General features: G+C 44.2%; 1 protein-coding gene across 11 annotated transcripts in view; it reads right to left on the bottom strand.

Annotated features, from left to right (window-relative positions):
* The window catches only part of LOC137373701 (kelch domain-containing protein 1), a 73,959-nt gene that overhangs the window by 26,361 nt on the left and 33,846 nt on the right, over positions 1-13,752 (bottom strand). For all 11 annotated transcript variants that reach the window (XR_010975673.1, XM_068038897.1, XM_068038898.1 and 8 more), the window contains 2 exons: positions 6,201-6,284; positions 5,293-5,373 (listed from right to left, as the gene is read on the bottom strand). Coding sequence is in view for 10 of the 11 variants with exons in the window: in XM_068038897.1 (XP_067894998.1) it covers positions 5,293-5,373; positions 6,201-6,284 (165 nt within the window). In the remaining variant the exon portion in view is untranslated. The remainder of the gene's footprint in view (positions 1-5,292; positions 5,374-6,200; positions 6,285-13,752) is intronic.

Below are 13,752 nucleotides of genomic sequence, written 5' to 3'. Positions count from 1 at the left end.
GACTGTCACTGACCTCATCTCCTCTGGAGATCTTCCCTCTACAGCTTCCAACCTCATAGTCCCACAACCCCGGACAGCCCGCTTCTACCTCCTTCCCAAAATCCACTAACGGGACTGTCCCAGCAGACCCATTGTGTCAGCCTGCTCCTGCCCCACTGAACTTATTTCTTCCAATCTAGACTCTATCTTTTCTCCGCTGGTCCAGTCTCTTCCCACCTACATCCGTGACTCTTCTGACGCCCTACGTCATTTTGACAATTTCCAGTTTCCTGGTCCCAACCGCCTCCTCTTCACTATGGACGTCCAATCGCTCTACACCTCCATCCCCCAACAGGATGGTTTGAGGGCCCTCCGCTTCTTCCTGGAACAGAGGCCCAACCAGTCCCCATCCACCACCACCCTCCTCCGCCTGGCTGAACTTGTTCTCACATTGAACAACTTCTCCTTCAACTCCACGCACCTCCTTCAAGTAAAAGGTGCCCCTATGGGTACCCGCATGGGTCCTAGTTATGCCTGTCTTTTTGTGGGATATGTCGAGCATTCTTTGTTCCAGTCCTACTCAGGCCCCCTCCCCCAACTCTTTTTCCGGTACATTGAAGACTGTATCGGTGCCGTTTCCTGCTCCCGCCCCGAACTGGAAAACTTTATCAACTTTGCTTCCAATTTCCACCCTTCTCTCACCTTTACATGGTCCATCTCTGTCACTTCCCTTCCCTTCCTCGACTTCTCTGTCTCCATCTCTGGGGATAGGATGCCTACTAATATCCATTATAAACCCACCGACTCCCACAACTACCTTGACTGCACTTCTTCACACCCTACCTCCTGTAAGGACTCCATTCCATTCTCCCAGTTTCTCCGTCTCCGACGCATCTGCTCTGATGATGCAACCTTCCATGACGGTGCTTCTGATATGACCTCCTTTTTCCTCAACCGAGGATTTCCCTCAACCGTGTCCGGCCCATTCCCCGCACCTCTACCCTCACCCCTTCCCCTCCCTCCCAGAACCGTGACAGGGTTCCCCTTGTCCTCACTTTTCATCCCATCAGCCTCCATATCCAAAGGATCATCCTCCGCCATTTCCGCCACCTCCAGCGTGATGCCACTACCAGTCGCATCTTCCCCTCCCTTCCCCTGTCAGCATTCCGAAGGGATCGTTCCCTCCACGACACCCTGGTCCACCCCTCCATTACCCCCACCACCTCGTCCCCGTCCCATGGCACCTTCCCCTGCAATCGCAGGAGGTGTAATACCTGCCCATTTACCTCCTCTCTCCTCACTATCCCAGGCCCCAAACACTCCTTTCAGGTGAAGCAGCGATTTACTTGTACTTCTTTCAATGTAGTATACTGTATTCGCTGCTCACAGTGTGGTCTCCTCTACATTGGGGAGACCAAGCGCAGACTGGGTGACCGCTTTGCGGAACATCTCCGCTCAGTCCGCAAGCAGGACCCTGAGCTTCCGGTTGCTTGCCATTTCAACACTCCCCCCTGCTCTCATGCTCACATCTCTGTCCTGGGATTGCTGCAGTGTTCCAGTGAACATCAACGCAAGCTCGAGGAACAGCATCTCATTTACCGATTAGGCACACTACAGCCTGCCGGACTGAACATTGAGTTCAATCATTTCAGAGCATGACAGCCCCCCATTTTACTTTCATTTTTAGTTATTTTTTCTTCCTTTTTTTAAAAAAAGGATTCTTTTTTACATTTCTTGTTTTTATTACAGTATAACTATACTTACATTCACAATACACTCGAACCTCCTGTAGCACTACTCAAAATAAGTCAGAGGTTTCATGCGGAAAAGAACATTATGCAATATAAAACAATAAATTGGTCTGTTATTAAGGCTATAAGATATAATTGTTCTTCATTCTTGAATTGAATACTCAGCTAAGTTACAGATCAGAGCTTTGGCTGTTTGTAGGAAGATCAATTAAGAAAATGGCAATATTCTTTCTCCAGAATTAAGTGTGGTACAGAGATTTGCAACTGATAGTATGCAACATGGGAAGTGTTGACATATTGTTTTTAAATATATTACTCAATTGCCTGTGAGGTTCCACATGGGGAGTCAAAGCCTGCAGTGTTTAATAAAACATTATTCCCAAAAAAGTATTGATAATACACCCTAAAATAATGCGTAACAGAAGCAGCTATAATAACATGGCAATTAAAATAATAATGACTCAAACTGGAGAAATTAAATTAGAAGAAAATGTGTTTTTGATGATGTACAACAGGGAAACTAAATCCACAGAAACCAACGCAAACCATGTGCATCAGGTCCCACAGACAACAAAAAAATTCTGATGCACATAATATCATGGTTAAGTAGGCACCAGCGAATTAATAAATAGCAGCAGGCACTATAATCAATAAAGTCATAGAGCAGCACCAGCAACAATTTAAGACAGCAGCTGGTAACCAAGCAAATTGAAAAGAGCTAATCAAGCAGCAAACAGCAGTGAATAATGAATGCAGCAGCAATCACGAGCAAATCAAATTAAGAGCTGGGCAGCAGTGAAGTAATAAACTCATAGACCAATATGCACACTGACAAATCAAAGAACTTAGTGGTCCCACAAGCAGATTACTAGCAATTAATTTAGTTAATTAAAAGGATGCTCCTGCTAAGTAAACAGTAGGTGAATAGATAGAGTGATCAATTAAAAGGATTCCTTTTCTCCTTTATACGTTTTTTTTGAAGTGACACAAACACTGAATGTTACACTTTAAAGTCTCTCAGTGATTTGAGTTATTACATAGGATTCCCAAAACTTTATCAGTGCTTTGGGGATGAAATTCCACAAGTCTGGTCATTTTGCCATGAAAACGATTGAGTAGCTTTAATTTCTATGCATCTTGATTTTAGCTCTCAGCTGATGCCATTACATGGAGCTTTGGGGGGGGAATGGAGGTGCAAGGGGGGGGGCGCTCTGTTGTGTGACACTGGCAGAGATGTTGGGTTGACAATGGCTCAGGGTTTCACGTCAATTAGTGTTGGAGAGACATCCAGGGCCTAATCTTCACTGTGTAAGTGGGTGGATCTTTCCCCCCAGTATCTGTTAGAGACAGAGGCAGAAGGTCTCACGCAACATAAAGGGATTTTTGGGGTTTGTAGAAGGGGTTTCTTGCCTTCAGCAGAACTAGGAGTTCTCGAGTGCAGCAGAAAGAGAGCCCAAACTTAGTAGCACTACAAGGGTATGATGTGGGATTAGTTTACTGTGCAGTTGTTGGAGGGGAGGTCTTGGAATAGATGTGGCAACACCATGGAGATATGTGAGGTGCTACGACAAGAGAAAGGGGGAAATCACCAAGGTTTATTAGCATTAGGAATGATGCCAGTATATGAAATACTGGAGGAAGGGCAGGGGTTTGGGAACACTGATGTAGGTATTTGATCTAAAAGCACCAGGGCTTTAACTCCCATTATCTAGAACATGAGGGGAGATATTCCAGTACCTGCCAGAACTGGGGATGGGGTATGGAGCAGGGGGGTGTGGAAGGAGGGGCCCAGGGTCTGGCATCAAGACTGGTACCATTTTGAAGTGGGAGAGGTCCCAAGCAAGAAAGGTGCACAGTCTGAGAGGATTGAGTGATGCTCGTGGGGTTTGGTACCATTGGAGGCAGGGGTAAAGGCCCATGAGAATCTAATAAAACTGCATGCCTCCATAAACACGAGTCCTGGCCTGAAACCAATTGTTAACTGTTACAGTATGGAGCACTCGCAAACACTCACTTTCAGTTTCCCCTTTGATTTTTTTTTCTTTCTCCCTCTTGCACACACACATCAGCTGGAAAAACTAAATCTTGACACACAGCCCTCAGATAAAAGTTCCATGCTTCATATTTTATGTCAGCCAAAAACATGTTTTGGGGTGCAAGCAGAGCAAGATATGGCAGCAAGGCAAAAAGTCAGAGGTAGCATCAGTCAATTGGCTTGGCTTTTCCAGGCTTCAGGTGAGTGGCACCAGAGAATGGTGACAGGCAGGCTCAACAAAAGTAATGCGATATCTTTATTAAACAAATCAAAGAACATGTGCAAAAGGAAGATATTTAATATTTCTATATGATTCTACGATTCAGCATTAATAATTGTGACATGAAAGATTTTTGTCAGCATCAAGACTCTTTCCCAAGCATGCAACTTCAATTCAGTCTAATTGACAGTTAGGCTCTATGCAATGGGAAACTAGATTTAACTACTGCATCGTGTATATGGTTTAACCTAAAAGTCTTGCTGAGTAATGAAATGTGTAAGAAATATGTTCTAGAAAGGGTATTTAAGTTGCATGCTGATGGAAGAAATATAGAATCAAAGTATTTGTACATCAATAATTTATATTGTTTAAGTATTTGTACCATCAATAACTTGCTGGGTCCTGATGATATATTATCTGCAAATAAATCTTTGTTTTCGCCTGAACGCAAGGGTCTAAGTGTGGTATTAATCACCTTTGGAGTGGACAGGCGAATGTGGTGGGCATCACGTGATTTCCAATGCAATATAGTGTAGTTAAAGGGTAATTGCTAATTCTATACCATGGAATCCCACTGATAGCATTCATATGGGTGCAAATTCTGTTTTACAGGATACTCAATCTGGTCACAGAAACTGCCTTACTGCCATGAGCATAACCTCATGGTGTTAGGAGAGATGCTGACGGTAATACTCACACTGCCCATCTTTATGGCTTATGTGAATGATATTGCCAAATGAATAATAATTTTTTTTGTACACACACTGCTAAAGAACAGGGTTACAACTGGCCAAACTACACAGAGGGCTTATACAGATATTCATTAATTCATTAATGGATGGACTTATGCATGTATCACAAAAAAGTGGAAAAATGGTACAACTACCCTACTTGAGTTATAAGTCCAGTGCCAAATACTAGGCAATTTACTCTCAAGGTTCTAGCAATGCTGCAAGTGGCCAAACAGTATACAAATAATTTACTTTTGAAGGGTGCAGCCTAGCCAAATAAGAATAGCAAGATGTTGTATGGATAATCAATTAAAGTTCACCTACTGTAACGCCATGGTAAAATATATCAATACAGCAACGTTTTTCCAAGAAAAAAGGAACATTTCCCCCTACCAACAAGGCTTTCAGACATTGTCAGATATTAAAAATATACACATTCTTTTAATATGACTTTTACCTGTACAATTTTGTTCCATAAAATGACCTTTCACTACACTGTGTCCTGCAGATATCCTCAATAAAGACATCAATGCTTATGATTTTATCTTTCAGTTAGAAAATAGATAAGCAACTTACCAGTATCCTTCCTCCAAATAAATATCCTTTATTTCCCAGTGTGGCACATGCATGTGCTGCTCGAGGTCGAGGAGGTATTCCCTATCAAACAGTATATGTTTAGGTATGTTGCAGTCACCAGAGAGATTTAAAAAAAGAGAAAAAAAAGCATATTCTACTAAAATTAGTGCATGTGGTTAAAATTGTGCCGCCGTGGTCACACCTGTGACGATAACACTGCTTCAGAAAAAAAAAAGGAACAATGAGGAAAACCGTTGTCTTACAAAAATCATTTAAAACTCATGCAAGTGATTTACAAAGAAAGCAGCTTCAAATAGGGCTACATGGAGACTCTCCGAGGGTGGGGGGGGTTCCATAAAATAGTCGAGGAGCAGCTGGAGGAAGGCTTGATGCAAACCGGGAGACAGGAGCGAAGGATGGCTGCCTCACCTCAGACAGCAGCGTACTTGCAGGAATGCTGACAGCAGCAGGAAAATTGCCTGGTAGATCCAGTTACCAAGGCTGGTGATGGACGCCAGGTGAGTTCAGTTCAAGAGAGGAGAGTTTTAAAAATACTTAAAAATCAAAGAAAGGGTGCCAAAATACAAGTTCATCCAGGTATTTGAGTATTATATTGTATTGTAATCTAAATGGGGGTCTCCATGATTACTCATCTATTTGAAAAGAGGTCCTTCAACTAAAAAAGTTTGAGGATCACTGATAGTAAAAATGTGTTCATGGAGGCATCCTTTATAACAAAAAAACAGATTTACATATAGGTACATGTTATGAGATCAAATTGACAACTGTAAAACAGGGGAATACATATTTAGGCATAGCTTTTACAATTTTCAAAGTTTGATTTTACTCAGATTATGTACTGTAAAATCTGGAGTATAAATGTAGCTATTCTGCAATTTTCAACGTACTTTAGTTGCTGGCTGGTACCAGATATTCATACTGGGGTCAAAGACATGGATGTCATAATTCCATCCCCAGAACATCTCTTCTTCCTTGGAAGAAAAAAAAATAAGTTTTTTAAAAAAAAAGAAAACCATATACTCCTAAATCTTTATTGTATCCAAGAACAACCACCATTGTTACAAATTTCAGGTCTGCACTGGATAATTCTATTGGGTTCAGCATTACAGACATCCCTTTAAGGCGATCATGCATGCACGATGATCAGGAGGATACTTTTACTGCCCACTAACTAGTTAGACAAAAGCGTGACCTGGGAACCATAGTAAGTGTGTGTGTGTGTTTATATAAAATTGGATATTGTGGTGTCTCAATAACCCTTTTGCAAATTTTCTTTCTTCCAGAAGGCAGACTGATAAAACTAACTTTGCACAAAATGCAGGACAGAACAGAACAGTTGCCAGTGAAACAATCTACTTCCTAAGGTCACAGACCTGAAACGTTCTGTTTCAGCCTCCACAGCTGCTACCAGACCGGAGGCTGAATTTTACGAGCGCACCGTTCCCACGGCGACGCACCGCACGCACCCCCCACTCCCAAAATTACAAGAGGCGGGACATCTGGCGCCCTGATGGATGTCAGCTCAGCTGAGGAGCAGGTGCTGGGGCCTTATTTAAAGCGCCCAGCACTTGCTTCCTGACAGCTGCCAAATAAATACTTATTTCACTATAGAAGACTGTGACCTTAGGAAGTAGATTGTTTCACTGACAACCTTAGTCACAGGCCTGGAAGTTAACTCTGCTTCTCTCTCCACAGATGCTGCCAGACCTGTTCAGTTTCTCCAGCACTTTCTGCTTTGCTGCCATATACTTACCCTGCTTTGTCCCAGTGTCCTGTGCAATTGAGATCCTCTCCATCCACTCAAGTGTAACATTCCTACTTGTAGGCTTTCTGCACCTGGATGAATAATCTTAATTTTGCACTTACTAGAATGGGATACCGAATTGTACCATAAAAGGCAAATACACGATCAGAAATAAAAGCATCATTTAAGAATATCTACATACTATGGGCCTTTACTTTCCTGAATGTGAAAAGCCGCAGACTAATATGAACAAAGAACAGTACAGCACAGAAACAGGTCATTCGGCCCTCCAAGCCTGCGCCGATCTTGACGCCTGTCTAAACTAAAACCTTCTGCACTTCCGGGGACAGTATCCCTCTATTCGCATCCTATTCATGTATTTGTCAAGATGCCTCTTAAACGTCACTATCGTACCTGCTTCCACCACCTCCCCTAGCAGCAAGTTCCAGGCACTCACCACCCTCTATGTAAAGAACTTGCCTCACACATCCCCTCTAAACTTTGCCCCTCGCACCTTAAACCTATGTCCCCTAGTAACTGACTCTTCCACCCTGGGAAAAAGCTTCTGACTATCCACTCTGTCCATGCCACTCATAACTTTGTAAACCTCTATCATGTCGCCCCGCCACCTCCGTCGTTCCAGTGAAAACAATCCGAGTTTTTCCAACCTCTCCTCATAGCTAATGTCCTCCAGACCAGGCAACATCCTGGTAAACCTCTTCTGTACCCTCTCCAAAGCCTCCACTTCCTTCTGGTAGTGTGGCGACCAGAATTGCACGCAATATTTAAGTGTGGCCTAACAAAAGTTCTGTACAGCTGCAGCATGACTTGCCAATTTTTACACTCTGTGCCCCGACCGATGAAGGCAAGCATGCCGTATGCCTTCTTCACTACCTTATCCACCTGCGTTGCCACTTTCAGTGACCTGTGGACCTGTACGCCCAGATCTCTCTGCCTGTCAATACTCCTAAGGGTTCTGCCATTTACTGTATACCTCTCACCTGCATTAGATCTTCCAAAATGCATTACCTCACATTTGTCCGGATTAAACTCCATCTGCCATTTCTCCGTCCAAGTCTCCAACTGATCTATATCCTGCTGTATCCTCTGACAATCCTCATCACTTTCCGCAACTCCACCAACCTTTGTGTCGTCCGCAAATTTACTAATCAGACCAGCTACATTTTCCTCCAAATCATTTATATATACTACAAACAGCAAAGGTCTGATCCCTGCAGAACACCACTAGTCACAGCCCTCCATTCAGAAAAGCACCCTTCCACTGCTACCCTCTGCCTTCTATGACAGAGCCAGTTCTGTATCCATCTTGCCAGCTCACCTCTGATCCCATGTGACTTCACCTTTTGTACCAGTCTGCCATGAGGGACCTTGCCAAAGGCTTTTCTGAAGTCCATATAGACAAACTGCCCTTCCTTCATCAAACATCTTTGTCACTTCCTCAAAAAACTCAATCAAGTTAGTGAGACACGACCTCCCCTTCACAAAACCATGCTGCCTCTCGCTAATAAGTTCATTTGTTTCCAAATGGGAGTAAATCCTGTCCCGAAGAATCCTCTCTAATACTTTCCCTACCACTGACGTAAGGCTCACCGGCCTATAATTTCCTGGATTATCCTTGCTACCCTTCTTAAACCAAGGAACAACATTGGCTATTCTCCAGTCCTCTGGGACCTCACCTGTAGCCAATGAGGATACAAAGATTTCTGTCAAGGCCCCAGCAATTTCTTCCCTTGCCTCCCTCAGTATTCTGGGGTAGATCCCATCAGGCCCTGGGGACTTATCTACCTTAATGCTTTGCAAGATGCCCAACACCACCTCCCTTTTGATAACGACATGACCCAGACTATTCAAACTCTCTTCCCTAGACTCATCATCCACCAAGTCCTTCTCTTTGGTGAATACTGATGCAAAGTACTCATCTAGTACCTCACCCATTTCCTCTGGCTCCACACACAGATTCCCTCCTCTGTCCTCGAGTGGGCTAACCCTTTCCCTGGTTACCCTCTTGCTCTTTATATACGTATAAAAAGCCTTGGGATTCTCCTTAATCCTGTTTGCCAATGATTTTTCATGACCCCTTTTAGCCCTCCTGACTCCTTGCTTAAGTTCCTTCCGACTGTCTTTATATTGCTCACGGGTTTCGTCTGTTCCCAGCCTTCCAGCCCTTACGAATGCTTCTTTTTTCTTTTTAACTAGGCTCACAATGTCCCTTGTTATCCAAGGTTCCCGAAACTTGCCAAACTTATCTTTCTTCCTCACAGGAACATGCTGGTCCTGGATTCTAATCAACTGACATTTGAAAGACTCCCACATGTCAGATGTTGATTTACCCTCAAACAGCCGCCCCCCAATCTAAATTCTTCAGTTCCTGCCTAATATTGTTATAATTAGCCTTCCCCCAATTTAGCATCCTTATCCACAAGTACCTTAAAACTTACGGAATTATGGTCACTGTTCCCAAAATGCTCCCCTACTGAAACATATGCATTTGGAATCTGTAATCATTTTGTTGCTGCTTTGTGAAAAGACATGTAACTGAATTAAAAGTACTTCTTAAAGAACCAGGAAAATGTTTATATTTTAGCTGCATTGCAAGCCAGAAATATTGCATCAATAATTATGATCAACTGCTGCTGAAGCAAACTGTACGTGAACATGTATATGTGTACACGTCATAGATGAAAAACCAGGACAAGAGCACAGACTTCCTCATTGTCCTGCATTATTTTTCAAATATGTGCAAAAAAAAACCTTGCAGCCAGAAGTTAGAGCAGTTACACTGTGGAATAACCTTTGCTTATAAAGGACCAGCCCAAAAACCGAAGATGGCAGAAGGGGCGCTCCAAGGTTCAGTGATGCGTCCCTGCTCACTCTCCTCCAGGTTGTGCAGGCAATGCGGGAGGTCCTTTCCCCCAGCGATGGTAAGAAGAGGCCCTCCCGCCTGACCAAGGCAGCCTGGCTGGAGGTGGCAGAGGAGGCAAGTAGCCATGGGGCCATCCAGGGTCAAAGGGTCCAATGCCAGAAGAGGATGAACGATCATTCCCTCAGCCAGCCAGGGTCCTCCAGGCCTCGTGCAAAGTCATTCACAGACAGAGAACAATCTGATCAGCAGCCTTCCTCCAGTCAGGCTACGAGCACAGAAGTGGCACTACGAAGGAGCACGTGCAAACGTTTCCAAAATCCGTGACACAAATAGGTCTGCACGGGTGACACACTATAAAGAAGTTCAATCTCTAAATCTTCTCCACTAACATGCATGTTACTTTTATTGTGTGAATGATATGTGCCAGCATGTACTGATCATGTCTCCTCCCATTACATCACTTGCCTTTCAAAACTGCCAATGTATGGAATATCATTGCCATGCCAGTATTACTCATGTGCGTCTCCATGGATGCAGTAACATGTTGAATGGCTCAGTCTGCTGCTGCCAGTAACGGTGGACGCAAAGATGTTGCAGATGCAGACCGCTGCACAACAGGTGAACGAGGATGCTATGTGGCTTGCAGAGCTCATGGTGGTTCCTATGGCGTGGAAAACTTTTGATCAATAAGGCATTGCCATGCATCTCTTGCTCGCTGCTCGCCCTGCATGCGTCGCCTGGATGCTCTCTGTCCTCACATGCGCCTTTCCTGCTTTAAGTTCTCAGCGTCCTCATCGTCTGAGGAGGAGTCCTAGTCACGTCTCTTCATCCTACAAGGCTGCCCCCCCTATCGAGTGCGTAGTTGTGCAGAGCACAGCAAACAATAATGATACGAGCTATCCTTTCTGGCTTGTACTGCAGGGCACCACCCGATCTATGCAGGTAGAAGCAGCGCATTTTCAGCATGTCGATCGCTTGCTCAATAGTGGCTCCTGCAGCTCCGTGGCTGGCATTGTATCTCTCCTCTGCAGCAGTGGTGGTGTGTCTCACTGGTGTCAGAAGCCATGTCGGCAAGGGGTAGCCCTCATCTCCAAGAAGCCAGCCCTCTATCCGAGCCAGTTCAGTGTGCAGCAGCACCAGCTGGGACTGGAGCAGGATGAAGGCATTATGGCAACTGCCTGGAAAGCAGGCACAGATTTACATAAAGCCGTTACAGTGATCACATACGAACTGTACGTTGAGTGAGTGGAAGCCCTTACGGTTTACTTATGCAGCAAGTCGCCGGCAGGAGCCTCAATGACCACATGGGTGCAGTCTATGACCCCTTGCACCTGTGGAAATCCCATGACGGAGCTGAAACTAACGGCCCTCTGGGCCTGACTCCCAGGGTCCATCCTGAAGCCGACATAGACACCAGCCCTCCGGTACAGGGCATCGGTCAGCTCTTTCATGCATCAACTATGTGGCATGGCATTGCCCGTCTTAGCTCCCACTAAAAGTGGCACAGCATGACCACATTAAGATTGTAACAGTTGCATCGATTGCCCCACCAGCCAGATAACCTTTACACGCCTACCGTGTGTTGGGTCAGTAAAATTTAGCCCCTGTTGTCTATTTCCAGCACTTGCTGTCTCTATTTACTTCCTATTATTCCTTGGAACTTCTAAAATAACAGAAGTATGCACTCTACCGCCCATTAACAGATTAAAAGGAAAGGAAAGTTAAGATTGGATAGGCTGGGGTTGATCTCCTAGGAATAGAGAAGGCTGAGGGGAGATCCGATTGAAATGTACAAAATTTTCAGGGGCATGGATAGAGTGGAGGTGAAAGGCCTATTTACCTTAGCAGAGAGGTCAGTGACTGGGTGGCATAGATTTAAAGTGATTGGTAGAAAGATTAGAGGGGGAGATGAGGAAAAGATTTTTCACCCAGAGGGTGGTGACGGTCTGGAACTTACTGTCTAAAAGGGTAGTTGAGACAGAAACCCTCAACTCATTCAAAAGGAGTCTGGATATGCATCTCAAGTGCCGTAATCTGCAGGGCTACGGACCAAATGCTGGAAGGTGGGATTAAACTAGGTGGATTGTTTTTCAGGCGGCCCGGACACGAGGGGCCAAGTGGCCTCTTTCTGTGCAATAAACCTTCTATGATTGTATGAAATTCACTCCACAGACTGAAACAACCAGGCAGTGACATAAGAAACAGCTTGTTCTCTCTCGCTGAATGTTTTCTATTTAAACTAAATTCAAACTACCTTCTTTGGCAAGCAGAGAGGAAATCAGTCTTGACCTCCAAATCCTCAACTCTGTGCTGAGGATTGGCTGGTTGAGCTACCAAATATAACACCGGAACCAAAAACCTCAGCTCCCTCTTGCCACTGCCATTGTTGCATCAAAATGGCCAATTCAGCTAAGGAGCCCCTGCTATGCTCAGTGAAGCCATTCTAACACTCTCGGTGCAATATTCACTAAAATATACTAACAACCCGCACCATCTCAAAATAATACAAGAAATAAAACAGTGGTATTTTCCACGAACAGGATGCTGCCATCAAGCCAAAAAGATGCTCTGCCTACCACACAAATGAGTAATGTGATATATGAATTGCAGTGCTGGTGCGATGCCTGTTACATAGGCCGTAGGTCCCAATGACTGGTAGATCGTATCAAACAGCATGCCCCTTCGGCTGTTCGCAATAGGCAGAGTACTGACCGTACTCAACCAGCCCGTACTTGCAAAATTCAATGTACAAGTTAGATGTGATTCCGCGATTGGACAGCACTTGCTGAACAATCCCAAGTGTGATAAGAATTACACTAGCAACCAATATAAGATCATCAGTTGGGCTCGCAATGTGGCTCACTTACGCTTGCCTAGAAGCTACATACATTCATAAGCAGGGACCTGTCCTCTGCAGGCAAAAGGAACACGTCCAGGCGTTGTGCCTTTTTTGAATTAAACAAAAGCGGGGACACAGTAGTTCCCTGGTGCATTCTCCATTGCAAAGCCTTGACCAGAGCTGACTTGCCAATCAATCAGCACCCTTTTCTCATGCAGTATAAATTGTTGCTTCCTTGGAAACTTGGCTTAGAGTCTGACTTGATGAGTGAAAGACGAAAAGCTTCAACAGCAATATTCAAGTTCTCTACTAACAAGCGACTAAATAAAATTCTTTCAGACACATCTAGCACCACCGAGTGGATCTAAACTGCACCGCACAACACACAAGCTGTCAAGCAAAGATGATACCGTGTGCGCCAATTTTAACAAACTCACCATAGGAATGTTTAGTTTTGGACGGTTTAGTTTTGGACTGTAGAAGCTACTAATATACTGATGAAAACTTTGTTGTTGCAGACAGCACAAAAATAGGTTGGGGAAAAAGCTTGAATGGCAACGAGGATCAATTCAGATGATCTACAAACTGAATCCAATCCATAAACAAAAACTTCAAAAATGCTGGGTCAGCTGATAGCCTGTTCTTTTGTTATTTTTCATAATCATAGAATGCATTCTGATTACAATGCCACAACAAAATTATTCTATGTCAAACAATATTTAGTGGGAATGTAGTACAGGTTGTGAACTATCTAAAATAGTCCTGGTTATGATTAGAGATACAGCACTGAAACAGGCCCTTCGGCCCACCGAGTCTGTGCCGACCATCAACCACCCATTTATACTAATCCTACACTAATCCCATATTCCTACCAAACATCCCCACCTGTCCCTATATTTCCCTACCACCTACCTATACTGGTGACAATTTATAATGGCCAATTTACCTATCAACCTGCAAGTCTTTTGGCTT

The sequence above is a fragment of the Heterodontus francisci genome, chromosome 9 (genome assembly GCF_036365525.1).
Source record: "Heterodontus francisci isolate sHetFra1 chromosome 9, sHetFra1.hap1, whole genome shotgun sequence".
In the NCBI taxonomy this organism is placed as follows: domain Eukaryota; kingdom Metazoa; phylum Chordata; class Chondrichthyes; order Heterodontiformes; family Heterodontidae; genus Heterodontus; species Heterodontus francisci.
Note: the sequence above shows the minus strand (reverse complement) of the source record. Positions and strands in the feature narration are given on the sequence as shown.